General features: G+C 55.0%; 1 protein-coding gene across 1 annotated transcript; it reads right to left on the reverse strand.

Moving 5' to 3' along the window:
* Positions 1 to 1,410: 1,410 nt before the first annotated feature.
* Positions 1,411 to 19,546, reverse strand: MCM5 (minichromosome maintenance complex component 5). The gene is made up of 17 exons (XM_040234763.1): positions 19,436 to 19,546; positions 19,015 to 19,189; positions 17,540 to 17,666; positions 17,317 to 17,445; positions 14,689 to 14,861; positions 13,702 to 13,857; positions 11,965 to 12,131; positions 11,415 to 11,586; positions 10,315 to 10,426; positions 9,086 to 9,229; positions 8,697 to 8,762; positions 8,276 to 8,452; positions 7,527 to 7,639; positions 5,711 to 5,839; positions 4,608 to 4,750; positions 2,608 to 2,735; positions 1,411 to 1,672 (listed from the first exon to the last, which is right to left on the reverse strand). Exons 2-17 carry the CDS (start codon positions 19,179 to 19,181, stop codon positions 1,571 to 1,573), a joined length of 2,205 nt encoding a protein of 734 aa, XP_040090697.1. The 5' UTR covers positions 19,182 to 19,189; positions 19,436 to 19,546; the 3' UTR covers positions 1,411 to 1,570.
* Positions 19,547 to 21,849: the final 2,303 nt, after the last annotated feature.

Below are 21,849 nucleotides of genomic sequence, written 5' to 3' on the forward strand. Positions count from 1 at the left end.
TTTGAATACTGTTGCTATGAAGGTAAACTGAGACAGGTACTAAGGGGAAAAAAAGAGTATGGGGGTTCCTCAGAAAGCAAAAAATAGAATTACTATATAATCCAACAGATAGATACTTTTGGGTATTTATCTGAGGAAAATACGACACATTAATTTAAAAAGATATCTGCACCCCCATTTTCCTTTCAGCATTATCTACAGTACACCAGGTACGAAAACAACCTGTGTTCATCGACAGAATGATAAAAATGTCACACATACATACAGCGGAATACTATCCAGCCATTAAAAAATAATAATGAGATCCTGCCATGCATGCCATGGATGGACCTTGAGGGCATTATATTAGGCAAAGTACATATCCAAAGTACAGATGCAGAAAGTAATACTGCATGACTGTATTTACATGTGGAATCAAAAAATACCAAGCTCAGAGACAGAACAGAGGTGAGATGGTCCACGGGCTGAGGGGGTTAAGTGCCGGCAGGGACAACACATGGGTGAAGGGGGTTAAAAGGCACAAACCTCCAGGCACACAATACATTCATGTAAATGTAATGTATGGCATAGTGACTGTAGTTATGAGATATACTGGGTATGTGAAAGTTGCCAAGAGGAAAGATCTTTAAATTTCTCATGACAAGAAAACAAAGCGTCTAGTTACATGTGGTGGATGCTAACTAGAAGAAAATGAAACGTCAAAAAAAAAACCACACACACATCCCTGGTGGTCTGGTGGTTAAGAGTCCACCTTGCAATACAGGGAACACGGGTTCAATCCCCCAGTTTGGGAACTAAGATCCCACATGCCACAGGGCAATTAAGCATGCATACTGCAACAAAGACCCAGCACAGCCAAAATTCACAAGATAAAAATACAATTTCAATTGCTTAAAAAAAAAAAGTGTCAGGCCCACAGAAGTCAGGCATCCCACTCAGGGTCACACAGTCTGAGGTGGCCCACCGGGAGAGAGCCAGCCTACTGAATCCCAGTACCCCTCTCTTACCTACTTTGTTCTAAGGCCAGGAGGGAATCCAGGTGCCTGGATCCAAATGCCTGGATCAATCTCAGCACACTGCCTGGTTCCTTCTGGACATTCACTGCCAGCAGGCCTCTGCTCCTAAACACATCCCTGGGAACTCACCGCCATGTACAGATGACGAAACCGAGGTGTGGAACAGTTCAGTGCATCCGGCCAGTCTGATGCAGAACCATAGCTCCTGACCACGTTAGCTGCTGTGGAGCAGCTTCGGGCTCTCCTAAGCACCCTTATACTCTGGGTCTTGCTGATTCTCACCAGTGCGCATAGCACGTGCCCCGCCCAGAGCCCAAGGGGCACAGGCAGGTCAGAAACCCAGGTCTGCAGCCTCCAAAGCCTGTCCTCGCAACCAGGTGCAGAGACCCACAGATATCCACAAACACACCACGGCTTTATTATTTCTATAAATTTCCAGAAGCACATTTCCTGGGTCTGCAGCCAGGGCAGACTCCAGAGGCAGCGAGGCAGGGGGCGGCGGGGTCCCTCCGTCCAGAGCGTGAGGAGGGCTGGTGGCGGCGGCGGCCGCAGGCTCACTTGAGGCGGTAGAGGATCTTGCGCTGCATGCGGTGCTGGATCTCGCCCCGCCGCAGCATGAGCTGCAGGACCTTGTGGATGGCGTGCTCCGGGTATTTCTGCGGGACACGGGGCGGGTGAGCGGCGTACCCCGACACCCCACCGTTCGGGAGCCCAGGCACCCCCTGCTCATGGGAACCCTCCAGCCTTCACAACCTACCACTCTGCATCCTAAATGGGCTCACCCCTCCTAAGCACCTACTACACACCAAGCTTTGTTCTAAATCTTCACATACTTACACTCATTCCACCCCTCAACATCCCTGAGCAGCTGGTACGTGATCATTTTACATTTTACAGGGGAGGAAACTAAGGCACAGAGAGGCTAAGTCACTTATTCCATGGACTGGAGCCCAGCAGGCTCCTCCATCCATGGGATTTCCCAGCAAGAATACTGGAGTGGGTTGCCATTTCCTCCTCCAGGGGCTCCTCCCATCCCAGGGATTGAATGGAGGTCTCCTGAGTCTCCCTGCACTGGCAGGCGGATTCTGTACCACTCTTGACATCCCTGAACTCCTCTAAGTCTTGGTCTGCTCACCCCTCGAATGAGTGGGGTACCACCTACCACATAAACTGGATGAAGAGGAGAGGACATACACAAAAGGGAGCTGAGCCCAGAAACTAGATTGCCCATGTGACTTCAAAGATGGTGACAAGTTCCCCATAGCCTCTAGAAGGCCCTTCCACCATCTATGGGATCAAGAGCTCTGTCCCCAGCAGGCTGGAAGGCTCACCCTCTGGTTCTGCACCCCCAACCCCACAAAAGGCAGACAAGTAGGGGAAGGGAGAGACAAAGGGCTGGGGGAGCCTGGGAGGTCCCAGCAGAACCTCAGACCCCGGTCCTCTCCCCTTAATGCAACAGAGAATGTCGCGAGTGGAGAGCACTGGGGACAGGCCTGGGCCCAGGAACAGCCGCTCCTACCCGATCCCAAGCCTGCCTGCTGAGTGCAGGACATGGTACAGGGTGGGTGGGAACCCGGCCCTGCAGGCCCACCTGCTTGGTGAAGTCCTGGATGATGCTGTGCTCAGACACCTGGGAGCCAATGGCGAAGCGGCGCTTGAGCTGCTTCTCGATGCGGCTCAGCAGCTCCTGGTCCTCCTGGCTGGTGAAGCCTTCCACCCCTGTGGGTCCGAGAAGGGAGGTGGGTCGCTGGGTAGGGACCTCAGTCTGCCCACAGCGGCGAAGAGCCAGCCAGGCCCCGGAGAGAACATGAGAGGAAGACAGAGAAGGAGCCCGGGGACAGCCAGGGTCTGAGCATGATGACGGACAGAGGCCTGGAGTCAAGGACAGGGCAGACATGAGCAGAAGGATGCGGCAGGCAGAGGGAACAGCAGGTGCAAAGATTCAGAGGTGGGAAACGTGCCCACTTCATTCAAAACCTAGTCGTAGGGCCAGGGACATGGCCGGGGGGGGGCCAGAGGTGGCCAGGTCCCACGGGAAGGAGGGCACAGCCCAGGTTTTCCTGATTCTGTTGAGTGGAGCAGCTACTGGAGGGCTGTGAGGAGGGCCTTGAGCTGAGGACAGCACCTGGGCCCCAGGTGGGTAGACAAGTCAGGAAGACTTCCTGGAGGCGGCTACGTCAGGATAGAAAGCTAGAGGGGACCCGTAGTGACCCAGGAGCATGCAGGCTGTCCTGGAGACCACATCAGTGAGGCACCCCAAGCAGCCCTGGCAAGCAGCTCCTGATTTCCGACAACTGCTGGAATGGGGTCTCCTCTGCTGATCCAGGCCTGCAGACGCCTTGGTGTTTCAGCTACAGAGAGGAGCAAGGTGGGAGGGGAGAAGCTGCTGAGAGGGACTTCAAGGCTTTAAGTTGAAATGAGTTCACAAGGCAAACTCTTATATAGCCTGCAAAGCCCAACTCTAATTACCCTGCCCCAAATCACACCCACCCTGTGCCCTCAAACATCTGAGGGAGCCCTCCCCCATAACCAAATATCTCAGGGGACAGGAAGCCCCTCCAGGGCAGAGACTGAGTCGGCATCACCAAGGGGAGGGCAGAGGCAATCAGCCCCCACTCACCTCCCTGGGTCCAGCCACACTGGCCCTTGAGCCTGTTGTCCCTGGGGTCTTGCCACTCAGCCCTTCCTCTACCCAGGGGCCCATTCCCACACCCCAGGGAGCCAGGTGTCCACTCATGCCCATCCTCGCTTTCTGCCACCTCCTGAGAGCCCATCCTGGACCACCTGACGGGGACACAGCCCCACCCCTCTCCAATACGCCCAACCTGCTGGAATTCTCCCCTCTGCACTCTCAGCTCCCTGAGTTTGGCATGTCTGCCTCTGGTGTGTCTCCCCAGGAGAAAGGGGGCCTTGCAAGCTGGGACTCAAGAGATCTGCTTGCTCCTGCCCTCCTAGCACCTGAAACAGCCCGGCAGACACTCAGCCCTGTCTGCTGGCAAGGGAACACACTTGTCCCAGGGGAGCCTGGCACAAAGTCAACGCTCTGGGAAGTCCGCTCAGAGGCCTAGCCTGAAGCAGGTGGCAGGACTGACGGCAGCCTGAGCCATGCTGGACTCGGGGTCAAGAGACCCGCACTCTAGCTGGGAGAATGGCAACCAACCTTGGGCACCGTGAAAAGGCCTCTCTGGGTGTCAGTTTTCTCATCTCTAACAGGGAAAGGACTAAGCACCCAAACTGACTTCTGGGGGTGGCTGTAAGTAAAACAGAGGAAGAGTGTCGGAAGCACTCAAATGGTTACAACTCAACACACAGGGCTGGTGAGTGCTGTTCTTAACCAATGATAGAACTGTGAGCCCTAGTAACGGACTGGGCCTAAGAGGATTGTGCTCCAGGGTCTCAAGAGGCTGTTCTTCTCATCTTGGAAGAAAATGGCTGGTGGGGGTGGGGACAGGGGTGGGGGGTGGCTTCTTCGCAGGAGGAAGCACAGAGACCTCAGCAAGTGCAGAGAAGCAACCAGCACAGCAGGCATCCAGCATGAGCCCCCACCCAGAGTCCACGGACCACCCGGCCTGTCTCCCCACATCTGCTCACCTGACAGGGTGCCAGACAAGGCGGCGTCCAGCGTGGACACCTGGAAGAGCCTCAGCGCCTCCTCCACGTCTGCCTCTGTGGCGAAGGGCTGCAGCTTCATCTTGCTGAGGGCCTCGGCGATGCGCACGATGGCCTCCAGCTGCCTGGGTGAGAGCAATGGGACACCAGGGTGCACTCAGTCCACCGTCCCTCTTCTGTCCAGCCCCTTCACAGGGAAAGCTGCTGGTTGTCCCCGTGATCCATCTCTCTTAGCAACAGAACCCCAACTTCTATTCCAGTACATGGTACCCAGATACAAGACATTTCCCAGTCTCCATTGCATATAGATATGTCTGTGTGACTAAGATGTGGCCAGTATATTGTTAAGTCCAAACATTTTATGGGAACTTTAGTAAGTGTCCTTAAAAAAATAGGCACTTCTTTTCCTCCCTCTCCTGCCACCTGGAATGCAGGGATAATGGCTGGAGTTCTAGCAGCCACATTGGACAATGAGAATAAAGGTGAGCCTGAAGGAACCCAAATTGCTGCTGATGACTGAAGAACCATCACACAATCCTAGACTACCTGCCCTCAAACATTTTCACCTAAGGTGGAAATAAACTCCCAATTTACTTAAGTGACTTTATTTGGACCTTCCATTATATAGAGCAAAACCCACTTCTATCTAATCAGTGCTGGAAACAGGATTCAAATGAGGTAGGTTTAAGCTCTTAGTCACTTAATTGTATAAACTCACCACAGTGGAGAGAGTTAACAACTAAGACAGCTGAGACCCAGAAAAGGAAAGCAATCTCTCAGCCATCACACGGTGGGCAGGAGGCAAGGACCAGGTCTCCTGACTCCCATCCCAGGACCTTCTCTCACCCTCAGGTTTCCCTAAAATGGGGGACGCTAGACAGAATTCAGAAGAGAGGGTTCCAGGTTTTCCCAACAATAAACAAAGCAAAAGATACAGATAAGTAGGGAGGCCACTGTTTTCACTCCTAAGGGAGTGGTCCCTGCCAGCAGCCTGACCACCAATGATCAGCAGTGGGTCCCAGCCCCACAGGGCACACCATGCCCTGTAAGCTGAGGCCGTGCATCAGCCCACCCAGCCCGCTCACCGGACGGTGATGGGGATACTGGAGCGCCGGTCGCTGTCCCTCTCATGCTGACGGGCCCCGCTCCGCATGATGATATACCGATTCTTCAGCTTCTCTGCAGCCTCTGCTGACAGCCGGGGGCCACACTTCCTGCAGGACAGGGGTTGAGGAGAGCAGCTGCCATGAGAGCAGGAAGGAATCTTGGGGTACCCACCCTGGCTGGCCTCTGCTGGCTTGAAGACACAGTTTCTGGGCCAACCAGATGGCAGGCTCACAGTAGTGCTTCCCCCCACCACATTCAGGGGTGAGATGCACAATGACACCCACAAGAGGCTCCTGGTGACTGCTATCCAGGGGCTGGAAACATGCCAGACTAGGGGGTGAGGGGCGGGAAGGGTGGCAGCGGGAGACTTTTGGTCAGATCCACCTGCACTCTGTCCCCTACCCCCCCAATCCCCGCCCCAAGCCAGCTGACAGTCACGGATTTAGGGGAACCTCAGATCACCTACTTCAGGGCTTCCCTGGTGGCTCAGCTGGTGAAGAATCTGCCTGCAGTGCAGGAGACCTGGGCTCCATCCCTGGGTTGGGAAGGTCCCCTGGAGGAGGGCATGGCAGCCCACTCCAGTATTCTTGCCAGGAGATTCCCATGGACAGAGGAGCCTGGAGAGCTACTGTCCGTGGGGTCGCAGAGTCTTGACTGAGTGACCAAGCCCAGAGGGAGGGAGGAAACTCCCCAAGGTCCCCTGGGACCTGGCATCAAGGGAGAACAAAATTTCAGGGCTCTCAGACTCACACACAACGGCCCAAGCCTCCAAGGGTGGGGCCGTGAAGAGCTCAGAACCATGATGAAGACCCTGGTACCACTGGGCACTGGGTCACTGGGACAAAAGTGGTGAGGAGGCATCCACCCAAAGGCAGTACTTCACCTCCCGTCAGAAAGGCACTCGAAGATCCCTCCACCCCAGGTTTTAGCTCCAATAAGAGACAGAGGAGGTGCATGTCCAGAACCTTGGTACAGCAGTGAAAAGCAAAGCCTGCGGAGCCAGGCACCTGGGTTCAAATCCTGGCTCCACTAGCTCCTGCCTGCAAGCTTGGACAAGTTACTTAACCTTTCTTTGCCTCAGCTTTCCCATCTGTAAAATGGGATAACAATATGCTGACCTCACAGGTTTGGGGAGAGGGATAAAGTTCACTTATGTATATACAATAATCAGAGTTTCCTGGTGGTCTAGTGGTTAGGATTCAGTGCTTTCACTGCTAGGGCCCAGATTCAATCCCTGGTCAAGGAACTGAGATCCTGCAAGCTGTGCAGAGCTACCCAAGTTTTAAAAATTAAAAAAATGCTCAGAATAACACCTGGCACAGAATAAGCACTATATGTATGACTATCACCGTTGGTAGTCTGTGAGAACAACAATATTTAAGGCTGCAGCTGCTGTTCACTGAGTGTTTATTTGGCGCAGGGCCTTGCCAAGCGCTCACGCGTCATCTTGTGTGATTCTCAGAAAAACCTGAGGGCACATCCACCCCGGGAAAGCGAGGCTCAGAGGTCAACTGATTTGCCTAAGGCCACACAGTGGGGGCAGGCGTTACCAGAGACCATGTCCACAGTGCCTCCCCACACATCAGAGTCAAGGGCGCCTTCAAGACCACCTAAACCCTCCAGCCTCATTTTAGAAACGGGGAAGCTGAGGCCAAGAGCCACGGAGTGGGTGACTGTAGGAGGAGGAAGAAGAAGAGCTAAACCCTAAGGGCTCATCTCAGGTAACCTGAAAGGGCTCTCCCCAACCAGGGAAGACCGGCAACCCCACCCCGGCGGCCAGCGTCCACAACCCACGTGCGGCAGTAGGCGATGAACTTCTTCAGCTTGGCCAGGTCAATCTCGCCCTCCACGGCCTGGGCCTGCGTCAGTGCGCTCACATGCAGCGTGATGACGTGTTTAGCCAGCATCTAGGAGGCAGAGGGGACCCAGGGTCAGCTCACAGGCCTTCCTGAGCCAGGTCCCGACACCGAGCTGAGCAGGCGGAGAGGGAGAGCTCCCAGGGCCAGAACCAGTGGAGAGGAGGTGGCCCTTCTCTCCTTGGGGGCTGTTAGCTGGTAAGACAACATCCAGAGCTGCCAGGGCCCTCCCCGCCGCCCCGGGGTGGGGCGAGGCTGCCTGAGAACAAACCTCCACCCAGGGAGGCTGAGCCAAGTGAGAAAGAGGCAGACAACCCTGAGACCAGACCCAGCTGGGCCCTGCATCTCCAGGCTTGCCTGTAACACAAGCCCTTGAGTTCCTCCAGAAAGACTAAAAGGAACTGGGGTTCTAATACTTGCAATCAAAGGTCAACCCCCTCATTCCACATACAAAGGACCTACGCCCAGGGAATGAGAGACCCCAAATCAAACCGCACGTGATTCACAGGAGAGGCAGGACCAGTGACCCCCAGTGTAGTGTTTCTGGAGTCTGCAACCCACCTCCTTGGGGGCCCACTGACAGGCTGATCTGGTAGCCAGGACTCTGGACCCTTGAAGCCCCTAGTCTGCCCACCCTTCCCCCACCCGTGACCTGCAGGCCTGGGAGGAGCCCGCTGCCCTACGTACCACATCTCTCTCCTCATTGTGCTCATCCTTGACGATGAAGATCATGTCGAAGCGGGACAGGATGGTGGGCATGAAGTCGATGTTGTCCTCCCCCTTTGTCTCATCCCAGCGGCCGAACACCGAGTTCGCAGCAGCCAGGACGGAGCAGCGGGAGTTGAGGGTGGTGGTGATGCCAGCCTGAGAAGGGAGTGTGGGGGCAGCAGAGGAGAGAAATGAGAACTCAGGCTCACAGCCTTCTCAGGTCACTCACACACACATACACACACACACACACACGATTCCAGGACCACTGCTGCAGTCAACAGAGGCCGAGTGCTCGGGACAGCCTGAGGGTGGGGCCAGGGCCCAGCCCTCGCAGCGCCCTGGGCATGGCTGGGCCAGGCCACCCTGTGGCTGGGCGGGCCCCGGGGAGGGCGCTCACCTTGGCGATAGAGATGGTCTGCTGCTCCATGGCCTCGTGGATTGCCACACGGTCGTCCTCTCGCATCTGTGTGGAAGAGAGGAATGTCCACCAGCCCCAGGCGAGGGGGCTGGGGTGCAGCGGGAGCAGGACACCCTACAGGAGCTAGTGTTCCTAAGTTCCAACTCGGTGCCAGCCAATGGCAGGAACCAAGTCACCTCTAGTCATGGGCATAACATGTGGGCTTGGCTCTCATCTCCCCACTCTCTAGGCTCAGAGAGGTTTAGTTACATCCCTATAGTGGTGGGAGGTCTCTACGTCATCAAAGGGGGTTTCTGCCATTCACACCCCTAGCCCACGGCCACCAGGTGCCACCAGAACTGAGCCACCCCCTCACCTGCCAGGCTCACCTTGTCAAACTCATCAATACAGACAACCCCTCCGTCGGCCAGGACCATGGCCCCGCCCTCCATGATGAAGTTCCGGGATGAGGGGTCCCTCATCACTGAGGCTGTCAGGCCGGCCGCGCTGCTGCCTTTCCCAGACGTGTACACCTGGGGAAGGGCAATGGGAGGGCAATGGGAGGGTCAGGGCCCAACACAGCCCCCAGGCTCTGACCCCGGTGAGTCAAGGGGCCCCCAGAGCTGGAGCTCACACAGGGTCACACATCACAGCGGGGTGCAGAGCACAGAAAATCTCAGCGTTCCTCCTCTGATGGGGGGCCACCAGCCGCAGCTGACCTGGAGGTTCTCCCCAGAGCTGTTCACATCCATCACTCACCTGAGCCCAGCTGTCTCATGAATCAGCCCCCAGGAGCTGGGCTCACTGAGCAGTAAACTGAGGCCGAGAGAAGTGACACCCTCCCAGTAAGGTGGACTCCGGACTCTCCGAAAAGGCTACCCCACCCTGAGTACCATCATCTTTGTAGAGACCTGAGAACCACATGCTGCCAAGGAGCCTCTGAACTATGGCAAGTCCTAAGCAAGGTGTGCTTAAGTGTATGAAATACACAGGAATTTCAAAGTTAGTGCTAAAAAGAATGCAAGGTAACTTCTTCAGGTTCTCTTATGTTAAACCACACACTGAAATAATAACATTTTACACCGCTTAGATTAAACAGAATTAAGATTGTATACTTGTGTGCTCAGTCATGTCTGACTCTTTTGCAAGCCCACAGACTGTAGCCCACCAGAGTCCTCTGTGCATGGAATTTCCCAGTCAATACTGGAGTGGTTTGCCATTTTCTTCTCCAGGGGATCCCTCCGACCCAGGAATAGAACCTGTGTCTCCTGCGTTGGCAGGGTGATTCTTACCACTGAGCTATCTGGGAACCCCATCACCACTTTCTGTTGCTTTCCTAAGAGGCTACTAGGAAATGTACACTCCCCGAGGCTGACAGCTGGGAGTCCACATGTCTCCGCCGGGCAGCACTGGCAGAGGACACCTGGCCCACCCCACGTCTACCCAGAGGCCACGCTTCCCTGCATAAGACCACGCAGCCATCCTCACCCCACTCCAATCCCCCAGATGTGCTGATCACCACACAGGGGACCCGGCTGACTCTCTCCCCCGTGGCCCCTCCTGCAGCTTCATCCCTGTGGGGAAGCCAGGGCAGGCAGAGGTCATCTGGGACACTCACCCCGATGGGTGAGCACTTCTCCACGAACTTCAGCAGCTGGGACTTGGCCGTCCCCGGGTCCCCCAGCATCAACAGGTTGATGTCTCCTCGGCGAGTGAGGCCATCTGGGAGCCTGGGGAGATGGGTAGGAAGGCCAGGTGAGCAACAGGAGAATCCAGCGAGGGCTGGTTGGTCACAGCAGTCTGGCTATCACTCCCGCCCCACCACGTCATGAGCCCTGGAGTAGGTGGGAGGCGGGGGCTCTGGCCTGAGAGCCACATTCCTAGCCAGCTGTATCTCCTAGCCTCCTCTGTGGTGACCTGCCATCCAGAGAGGGGAGGGTCAAAGGAAATGACACCAAGAGCTGGGCTCGGGCAAACACAGACAGCATCTGATAAACATGTGCCCCAGCTGGAGAGATGGGAGCCGCCAGCTCACCGCTGGCAGTACCGTGGAGCAGACACCACGAGGGCAGGCTCCAGGCCAGGACATGTGCCTGTTATCAGTCTCTTTAATGCTCTATGCCTCAGTTTCCTCATCTATGAAATGGGCTCAACCATAGCTTTCTTATAGGGCTAACTTGGGGACTGGGTTGCAAACAGATAAAAACATTCAGAAAACTGTCTGGCATATGGTAAAACTCAGTAACTGGTAGATGCCAGTAACATTATCACTCTTTATATCTCTACTGTTTCAGAATCTCAAAAGGACACAGGATGTCCCGAGTGTTAGGCTTCCCTCTGTCATATTCATATGGACATCTGGGTACAAAGGGGTGGTGTCTCTTGCCTAAAACTGCACAGTAAGTAAGTAGTTATCAGAGATTTAATCCCCAGTCTCCAGACTTCACGCCCAGCGCTTTCTCCACTGTATCTGCCACGTTCCCCAAGTTGGCCCACCTACCCAGGATCGGAGGGACTGCTCTGCAGGGAGGGCATGGATTGGCCCCCTGCCAGCTGACAGCAACCCTGGGAGGTGAGAAAGGTGCCTGAGAGTAGGAGGCGGGACGGAGGGTCCCAGGCAGATGGAAAGAGTATTCCCGTCCTGCCCATCCGGCAGCTGCCCTGCTGGGGGCAAGTCACCCATCCCCTCCCTGGACCTGGGAAGGCTTGGACCCCCACCTCTTTCGGGAGCCCCCGAAGAGCAGGCAGGCGATGGCCTTCTTCATGTCGGTGCCCCCGAAGATGGAGGGAGCAATGCTCTTGGAGATGAGCTCGTAGACATTGGGGAGGGCGGCCAGCCGCCGAAACTCCTCCTCCTCCTGTGGGGTCATGGCGCCAGCAAAGGTGCGGCCTGGGTGGGCAGAGGGGGCGTGGGTGCATGAGGGCCCACCCTCCCAGCCCAGAGCCTCCCTGGGCAGCATGAGCATCAGTCTGAGCACAGACAGACCCCACCTCTCGCCTGAGGACTGGGCCTATGTGCTGCAGGCTCCAGTGAGCAAGGGGAGGAAGTGGAAGGAGAGGGTGAGGAGTTAGGGGCCAGATCAGAGGGGCCCTCAGGGACCACCGGGATGTCTTCTATCTTGCTGAGGGCAGTGACAGGTATCTTTAGTTATGAAAGCACTACTCTCCCTGGCTGCCATGCAGAAGAGTGTAGGGGCGGGGGTATAGACAGGGGGACTAGGAGGAGGCCCGGGGAGGGACAAGAGGAGTTGGCCCAAAGCCCACACACCGGAGCCATCTGTGTCCACCTGGATGCCCAGGACCCGGATGTAGGCGCTCCGGATGCCCACGCCCACTCTGTCGCGGCCCCTGTTGGAGGTCAGGCCAAACTTCTTGATGGAGTAGATGCCCATGATGGTGACCCTGTTCCCAGGGACGACCTTGTCACACAGGTACCTAAGAGGAGGGTGGGGAGGAAGAGGAAGAAGGTGAGAGTCTGGTGGGGGCAAGAGCCCCTGGCTCCCACCATCCCATCAAGCTCGCCGTTCACCTCAGCATCTCTACAGGAGGCTCATCTGGCTCTAGCCACCACCCTGCCCCAGGGCTCTCGCCCTCTCACCACAACCCAGCCCACGTTTGGACAGCACAGCTGCTGGGAGGACGACAATCCTTGGTAGTAGCAGCGGCCTGACTGGGTAGGTCAGAAGGCCCACCCCCAGCTCCTCAGGGTCCCCATCTCCACCTGGCCTGCTGTCAGAAGCACTGCAAGGCTCCTCTCAGCCATCTCAGGGGAAGCCTTCCTCCTGAGGCCCTCCCAGCCTCCCTGCAAGGGCCACTCCCCATTTTGCCTCTTCACAGCTCCACAAAGCTCAGGCAAGTCATTTTGCACCTGGATTTTAATCTCCTCTTTTAAAAAAAAATGCTGCAACAAGGAAGTCTCCAAGCCCCTCCGGCCAGAACCATGCCCCAGTGCAGCACGGACAGGACGCGGGGGCATGTATTCGTGCTCTGCCACTCACGAGCCGTGTGACCTCGAAGAAGTCCCTGCACCTCTCTGACCCTGGAGGGCTTTGATAAAGTGACCTGACCTGCTGGGTTACGGTGGGATCAAGTGAGGTACCAGACCCAGAAGGGCATTAGGCAAAATAGAGTCCCATCCCTAAAGGACCCTCACTGTCATTGTTAACATTCTGGGACTCCTCTCTTCCCAGATCCCACTTCAGCTTTAAATCTAACCCCAGACTGCACTAATAATCCCACCAAATACTTAATTTGTATGAAGGAACTGTGGTAAACACTTCATATGCATTTTCTACTTTAAATCTCCCATCAGTGATGAGAGACTAAGGCCCGTCACTGTCCCCATTTTCCTGGTGAGGAGACTGAGGCTCAGTGAGCTCGTGCCACCTGCTCAGTAGTCTGACCTCTACACCTTCCAGTGTCGCTGAGAGAGCTAACCACCTGTGGATCCCCTTGTCCGAAAAACGACTGCCCAGACTACCTGCTTGAGGCATCAGGGTGCGTGAGCCCAGGTGAAGAAGCCCTGTCCACATCTCCACGCCACCCTCCCAGCTCCCTGGAAGGGGACCGGGCCAGCCCAGCACCCCCTCCCCACTTTCCGATTACCCAGCAACATCCAAGAAGAGTCTTAACAGAAAGCCAGGGGCGGGCATCAGCCTGGGAAGAGGGTCCTCCCCCTCCAGCTGTGCCGCCTCAGGCCTCCCGGTTCTAAAAGCGCCAGGGAGACTCTGCAGGAAGAATGCAGGCGGCAGCAGCCAGACCCCTCCACCCAGGGAGCTGGTCACAAGTGAAACTGACCTGCTCCTGCAGAATACTGGGAGACAAGGGGAGGAAAAGCCTGGAGGAAGCACCAGACACAGAGCAAGTTTCCATAACCAGCCCTATTCCCTGCTCCCCACTGCACTCGGGGTCCACATGTGGCCCCGACCGAGGGGCGGGAGGCGTGGCCAGCCAGCCTGCTCACAGCCCTGGCCTGGTGTGGGGGCACAGCCAGGGGGCCACTCACCGGTCACAGTAGAGCTGCAGATGCCGGGGCATCTCCCCGTGCGGCACGGCGTCCGGCAGCTCCTGCAGCTTCAGGGTCTGGAAGTCCACGCACTTGCATTTGTCCGGCATGATGAAGTACGGGTCCAGTGGACACTTGGGGCGCCCAGCCTGATCCCTGTAAGGAGAGAGGAGAAAAGAGTCACCAGAGCTACCCCCAGAGCCCCAAGCCCAGGGAACCCATCAAACAAGTCAGCGACAAGCCTGGCCAGTGCCAAGTTCGGGGTCTCCAGGACAAGCTCGGGGAAGGCACTAGAGGAGGGCGGCTTGCTGGGGGGAATACACGGGGTTAGGGTTGGGGAGGCCTGCTTGGAACCTGGCTTTCCCATTAACCAGTGTTAGACAGCCACATGGGGGTGTCTGGCAGGTAGCCAGACTGGAGGTTGGGGTTCAGTGGAAACACACATCTGCATGCCCTCTGCACTCAGGGTACTCAAAAACCCAGATCAAAAAGGAATTAAGTGTAGAAAAGAGAAGTGTGGCTAAGCCTGAGATTAGGAAGCAGAGGGGACCAGAAGCCAGAAAAGGGTGAGGGCCCTGAAGATCAGGGTCAGCAATCATGTTCTGAAAGAACCCAGAGACACATATCCGTCTGTGGGCCACGAGGCCACAGGCAACACAGCCATAGGCCACATGTAAACCAAGGAGCCTGGCATGTTCCTGGGCCTCCGCTCCAGACCTGCCCCAGTGAGCCAGGGTTTGAAGACTGCAAGTGGACTCCCCACCTCGGCCCCCTGTACAGGCTGCCTGGGTTCCCTGGAGGGACAGAACTCACCACCACAGAGGGGCAGGGGGACACCACTCTGTTCTCAAACCCAGGACCCAGGATGGGCACGCCGCGGCCCCAGCCCCTCCTGGCTGCAGCGCTTCCTCCTCATCCTTCACATCTCGGCTCACACATCTCCCTGTCACCCCCCAGGGTGCCACAGGGCCCGTGAAGCCCACTCACGTGTTGCACTTCCGGGGCAGGGCGTAGCCCTCCAGGCCGGGGCGCATGGCAATGTTGGTAAGCGTGTTGTGGCAGCTGCGACACTGGATGGAGATGCGGGTGGCCTTGGCGCGGACTCCCGAGGCCGCGATCACAATGCCCGGGATCTTCACCAGGTGGGACATTGTGTCCGACTGCAACAGAGCCACAGGGAGGGGGCTGGGTGAGGGGAGCCAGGGACGCCCAAGATCACGTATCAGGAGTCTCTTCTATTCTAATGTCTGCTGAAGTATTTAGGCATAAAGTGCATGTCTGTGATTTACTTTAAAATCCTTCAGCAGAAAAAAGGAGAAAGGCAAGAAGGCAAAATATTAACAGCCGTTAAACCCAGATGGAGGCAGATGGGGTCATTACGCTATTCTCGCTACTTTTTAAAAAATATCTATTTATTTATTTGGTACTGCCTGATCTTAATTGTGGCACTTAGTGTATACATATATATATGTATGTATGTGTATATATGTATATATTAGTTGCAGCATGTGGGATCTAGTTTCCTTATCAGGGATTGAAGCCCAGTCCCCTGCACTGGAAGCAGAGTCTTAGTCACTGGGCCATCAGGGATGCCCCCTCACTACTTTTGTGTGTGGGGCATTTTTATAATAAAAAGCAAAATAAAACAAGAAAAGTTCCTTTTATCATCATCTTTTCTTCCTATTTCCAGCAGGTGTTCTGGGACAGGCAGGTAGGCTACGGGTTCGAGCTGATGCCCCCTCTGAAGCCAGTGGGGTGGAGAGGGGAGCAGGAAGGAGGCTGGCCCTCTCTGGTGACTGAGACCAGGGGCACATGTGCCCAGTGGACCCCAGAACTGCTGACACCCATGTCAGAGCTTGCTTTCTGGAAAACACCCTACAGAGTGCAGGGATCTGAGCCCCCAGGATTGGAAAGGACTGGGGCTGCCTCACGCCCGAGGCCACCCTGACAAGCGATCCTTCTAGAGAGGGCTCCTCCTCTAACAGAACGCCCACCCAAGCAGGTCAGTCACTGGATTTTCCAATGGGGCTGAGAAGAGGAAATCTGTCCAAGTGGGGCTGAGGTTTGCTTTTCTGAGGGAATAGCTGCACCACAAACAAGCCCAAATCTGCCTCCATGGACAGGCAGACACATGATGCTCGGCTTCATTTCAAGTGCGGGCCCACCTGCGTCTCCCCCCTCACCCCCCAGCCTGGTGCAGCGCAGAGACAAAGCTAGCACACACCACAGCTTCAAGAGCCCGCAGCCTGGCCCTGCTCCTGTAACAAGACGTGCCACTGTGCCAACCAAGGAAGGTCTGAGGGGACCTGAACTGCGCAGCAGGACACGAGGGCTCCAGCAAAGGCCAGTGCGTGGCCTTTTGGTGGCACAACCTGGGCCCAGAGTTCACCAGGCACAGGCACGGTCATCTGGTCATTTGCTTCTCACAACCTTCTAACAGAAGACTCAACGTTCAACCCTCACGTCCTCCTCAGGAAACTCCTCTGGGTCCCACTCCCGCCTGCTTTATAAATTCTCCTTTCACTTGGCAGCCAGAGGAAGCTTTTAAAGACAGAATCAGCCCATCCTCCTACTTAGCTCTCAATCTGAACTCCTTTCCACAGCCTTGAAGCCCCTGGCCACCTGGCTCTCTACTTGCTCCCTCCCCTCCCCTCCCCTGCCCTCACTCCCTGGGGTCCAGCCACAGTGGCTGCCATCTGCCCCATGTCTGTCCCTTGAGACGGCTGCTATCCCCACCCCAGTGCCTGTGCACCTGCTTCTCCTTGAGCCCGGAACACTCCTCCCTTGAGCTGTCAGAGGGGGTCATCATCCCTCAGACTCGTCCCAACACCACTTCTTCAGAGAGGCCTTCTCCAACCGCCACCCGGCCCCTCACGTTGATCCTGTTTTTCCTTCCTCATGGCTCATGTCCTGGGACCTGAAACCAGCTCAGTGCTCCTTGTCTGTTTCTCTCACTATAAGCTCCACGGAATCAGGTACCGTTTATCTACAATGAGAGTCGAACCCAGCATCCAGTGTGAGGTAGCCACTCAAAAAGTGTTTGCTGGATGGCAGACGGGCCCTGCCCAGCTTTCCTATGGCCCCATCACTCGCGAGTCACACTGACCGTCCTTCCCTCAGCCTGGTACACGCCCTGGCCCACCTTGCAAGCTTTACACTAGCTATGCCCTGCCCTCCTCTCCCCAGCCCGTGTTCCCTCTCAGCTGTTTGCACACTGCTCGTTCTCACCCACAGGTCTCCACTCAGATATCCCCTCTGGAAAGCAGCCTTCTCTATCTTTTCCAGAGGGGCCCTATGCATTCTCATCACTTCCCAATTTCTCCCATTGCTCTCACAGTCACCTACAGTTATCGTGGGTGACATTAACCATTTATCCAGTCTCCCAGGAAAAGAAGCTTGTCCTTGAGTTCAGTACTGCTCCTCCAGGACCCAACTTATGTCCTGCCCACAGAAGGAGCTCAGCAAGCATTTGTCCAAGGAGCTAATTTTTCAGAGGCAGAAACAGACTCAGAAAGGTTGAGTGAGTTGCTCAGGGTAGCACAGCTGGCACTCAGGTCTCTCTCCAAAACCCCTCCATGCACATAGCCACCACCACCACCCTCCAAGGGGCCCCACCTTCAGGCTACGGATGCTGGACGGGCTGGCGTCCGACTTGAGCATGACCTGGATGTCCTGGAGTACCTCGTCACCAGCAGGCCGCGGCCGGGTCACCTCATCAGCCACCTCCTTGGCAGCTTCCTCCAGCTGGAGATGGGGAGGGGACAGGCTGTGAGTGACCAGAGCAGGGCCAGGCCTGGGGGTTCCAGGGCAAGGGTCCCAGGGCAGGGGTCCCACTTACCAGCTGCAAGTGCTCGGCTGGCTGCTTGTACAAGTAGTCAGCCAGCTCCTCGTCGAAGCTGGCCAGGTCCTCCATCTCCACCTCGATCCAGTACTCCCCCAGGTTATAATGCCGCTTGAGTTCATCCCTGGAGTAGGTGCAGGGATGGGCACAGGGAAGAGGAGGCAATACTGACAGAGGCGCTCCCACACCACTGCCCCACCACCAGCTTCCCAAACACATCAAGCTCCAGGTGGATCTGCTATAACCCAGTAAACCATCCCCCATGCCCCTACAGAAGCATCTTCCAAAGCAAGCTCCATGGAAGCAACACAAGTCATCAAAGAACAGTTCAAAGTTCACAGACGAGTCTGGGAGACTCCCACTGCAAACCAGTCCTTTCACTGGACTCCCTGGAGCCTTTAACCCTCTCTGATACTAACAAGGCACACAGCTGAAACCTGGCAATCGAAGGCAGCAGAGACCATGCCTGTCTTATCAACCACCAGACTCTTTTTACAGAGCATCCCATGAGACTATTATCCCAAAAACACTTTTGGGGGCCACTGACCTCCTCAGGCTCATCCCTTTCTACCTTATGTCCAGAGCCATATACAACAGCCAGTCTGGCTCTGAGAGCCCCTTGTAACAGGCCACCCCATACTGCCCATGCATGCACCTCCTGCTATCAGAAATGCCTTCCACACCAGATACTCTTCTCTCAGCTCTAGATCACCTGAAGCCTCCCCTAACTCCTCTTGTACACTCCCCCTTTGAGACAATCATCACCTTGTAATTTACTTGGGCATGCCCACGCTTCAGTCCCACTGATTCAAAAGCTCTTTGAGGGCAAGTAGTATGAATCTTTTCATCTTTGTACCCTAGGGTTTGGCACACAGATGGTCAGTGTCAGCTGGTACATGAATAAATCAAAGCAGGAGTGGCTATGCCCATTTTACTGATGAAGAAACTGAGGCTCAGAGAGACTGTCACTTGGAAGTCACTGAGCTAATAATGCATCAGGCCCAAGTGTGGACCTGTAAATTCAGGCTGTCTGCATTTAAGGGCCTACAAGGATTTGGTGGGATGTCACCACTGTATAATGACTAGGAGCAAGGGCTTTGCCCAGCTCATTCAGTGCTGCAGCTCACCACCTAGAACAGTGGCTGGCATGCAGCAGGTGCTCAATCAATAGAAGGTGACTGATTGGAACGAGTGAGTGAGTGAGCAAGTAAGGTAAAGCATAACTACCATCTCCAGAGAACTGAAGATAACTCGCTTTACAAAGTATTGCCGGCATAACATAGAAGGATTATAAGAAACAGATGAATAGAAGCAAATCCTGGGAAAAGAACCAAAGGGCTCAGGTGACTCACTCAAGTTAACTTCAGATATGAAATGTACAAAACCAAACGCCATGGGGTGCGGGGCCCCAGCGAGTGGAACTTAGCACCGCTGGGACCGCATCTCCCCTCTTGTCCCGCTCCGGCACGCACCTGTACTTGAAAGTGAAGCCGGTGCGGTCGGTGCCCACCCGGTACTGCCGCAGGAACTCCTTGAAGCGCCTCTGCAGCTGCGATTTGCGGGCCTGGCCCTCATCGGCCGCGTTGTCGCCCCCGAAGCTGTCACTGTAGAAAATGCCGGGGTCGTCGAAGCCCGACATGACTGCACCTGAAGCGGAACAAGGAGATGGAGTAGACTGGAAGGCAGATGAGGGCGTGCGGCGTCCCCTCCGACACCCAGGTCCTCGGCTCCGAGTGTGAGGCAGACGTGAGCCCAGTTCCGCCTCCCAGACCTCGACCCCAGCTCTCCCATGAGACACGACTGCCCGGCCCTACTGCGCCCCAAATGCAGACGCCGGCCGTCCCCCGGGGGGCTGGCTCCGAGGGGCCCACTCCCCAGCTCCGCCAGCCTCACCTCTGCCTTCCCGCGATCCCCGGAACAGCAGACACAAGAACCCCCACGGTCCACTGCCGCGTTTCGCGGGAAAAACCAGATGCAGCGTTTGGACGCCGCGGCTGCTGCGCCCTCATTGGTTCGCCGAGACCCCGAGGCCAGCGATTGGACCGCTCTGTGACTGCAGGTCCCGCCTCCAAAGAAACTGCTGAAGGGGATTGGCTGCAGGGCGCAGGACGTCGGGATAACCTCCTTCCGGGCTCCATTTTGCTTGCGGGACAATTTGGCGCGAAACTGACCGCGAGGAAGCGGCGGGGCGGGGCGCAAAGATGGCGGAGGGGAGGACCTTGCTGTTACTCGTCTTAAGCCTTTTTCAGGAGGAAATGACCCCTTTCCGACCACGGGCGGAAGAAGCTATAGGTCCCTGAGAAGCAGGGTGTGGTCACGTGCCGGGTGTGAGCCTGCTGTCCCCTAGCGTCTGGAGGGGGCGCTGCCCTCCTGCCCTCCCCGCTCTCACACCTAAACAAGTTGGGGATTAATCAGAAATAATCCACCTCTGGTCTCCTTAACGCCTCTAGGACTAAAGTCAGACTTGGGATTCCAGGGATGTTTTCTTAGCCCAAATGGTGTTTTTGTTTTTTAAGTTGTAGAAGAGTTTTCATTATTTGGCAATGCTTAAAATTTGCGAAAATTCACGACCAGAATCTCCCAGCCTAGGTTAGAAAAACGAGAAGATCCAGCAAAACTTGACGGATTCTCAAGCGGCAACAAGGACTGCATAAGCTCCTCTCCCTTCTTTTCCGTTCTCACTGGAAGCACTAACTATAGGAACCATCATTTTATTCCGTAGTCTGCATTGACACATTTACGGGCAGTGTTTAAAATATGAGTCTCTTTAAAGGTGTCAAAATTATACCAAATGAATCTGAACCTTCAGGGAGGTCCCTCTGCATGGAGACATAACTTTAAGTCATTCTAGTTAACAGCTCTTTAATCTTCCACGGTGTGAATAAAATACAGAATATTAAGCCATTTTCCTGTTGGTAGAATTTAAAGTGGTTCTATCTCCCCTCCCTCTCTTCCTTCCTTTCTTTGTCACTGCAAACAATGAGTACTGGTATCCTTGTCACAGAAAATTGGAAACCGGGCCTGGGTGAAAAGAGCCAAGTAAATATTTTGAATGCCTGCTCTTGGTAGGCATACATCATCACACAAACAGTGGCTTCTAGACCTAGTTGCTATGCTATTTGGAATCTCCCAAGAAGCTTTCGGTAACTAGCCATTGCAGAGTTCTGCTCCAAGTCTCCAGAATCAGAGCCTCTCAGGTTGGGGGTCCATGATACCCAGGTATTCTGATGTCACCATCCACAGACTGGTGTTTGACCACTAGACCCTCCTACCAGCTGTGGGATGCAGGTGGTTGTTAGTTTGGCAGCGAGCAAATGGAGACATGAAGTGACTTGACCAGGTTCCAGACTTACTTTACAGAGCCAGAACTAGAGACAGAGGTCTCCTGGATCCCAGTTTTCATGTTTGAGTCTCATTAAGGAAAAGCTTTGTCCTTTGCTTTGCTAAATACACTTTCAACCTGGGGCTTTCACTCTCCCAGATTGGGGGACTACATTTTTACTTTCAGTGGCTTTTAAGACTTCGGGGCTTCCCTGGTGGCTAGGTCAGTAAAGAATTTGCCTGCAATGTAGGAGACTGGGGTTCAATCCCTGGGTTGGGAAGATCCCATGGAGAAGAGAACGGCTACCCACTCCAGTATTGGAGAAGTCCATGGACAGAGAAGCCTGGTGGGCTATAGTCCATGGGGGTCACAAAGACACTACTGAGCAACTAACTCACTTTGAGGACTTCGGACAATGGAAAAGGCTTGGCTCTAGAGCTGGCCAGACCTGGTTTAAATCCTTCCTGACCCTCTAGAAGTGGTAACTCCTCAGTTTTTCTGAGGATCAAATGAGATGACATCATGTGAGGTGACTCGCACAGTAGAGAATCACTTAGCAAGAATCACAGAACACTGATCTCCCTCATTTCATTATTAAGAGTTCATATTCTGTGCTGTTGGCATTTTACATGCATCTCATTTGCTTCTCAAGACAGGTGAGCTCGGTCTCTGTATTGGTGTTAAAGGTGACAAAGCCCCAGAAGGGTTAATACCTAACCCCAAAGGCAGTTACAGAAAGAAGAAAACCAGGGGTTTGAACCAGGGTTCTTACTCCAGTCCCTACAATTCACTGTACAAGACACAGGTCTTATTCCAGAATTTGCGCATTTCAGCTTTACAGTGAATCCCGTCCTTGGTAAAGCTGTCTTCCATCAAGCAGGGTTCACCCCAAAGATGTGCCCACTGACTGATTCAAGGTCACCCCCACCACCCTTAGAACAGAGCACAACATCCCAAACCAGCTCCTGTGACACCCACACTTTCA

Source organism: Oryx dammah, unplaced genomic scaffold, assembly GCF_014754425.2.
Source record: "Oryx dammah isolate SB20612 unplaced genomic scaffold, SCBI_Odam_1.1 HiC_scaffold_29, whole genome shotgun sequence".
In the NCBI taxonomy this organism is placed as follows: domain Eukaryota; kingdom Metazoa; phylum Chordata; class Mammalia; order Artiodactyla; family Bovidae; genus Oryx; species Oryx dammah.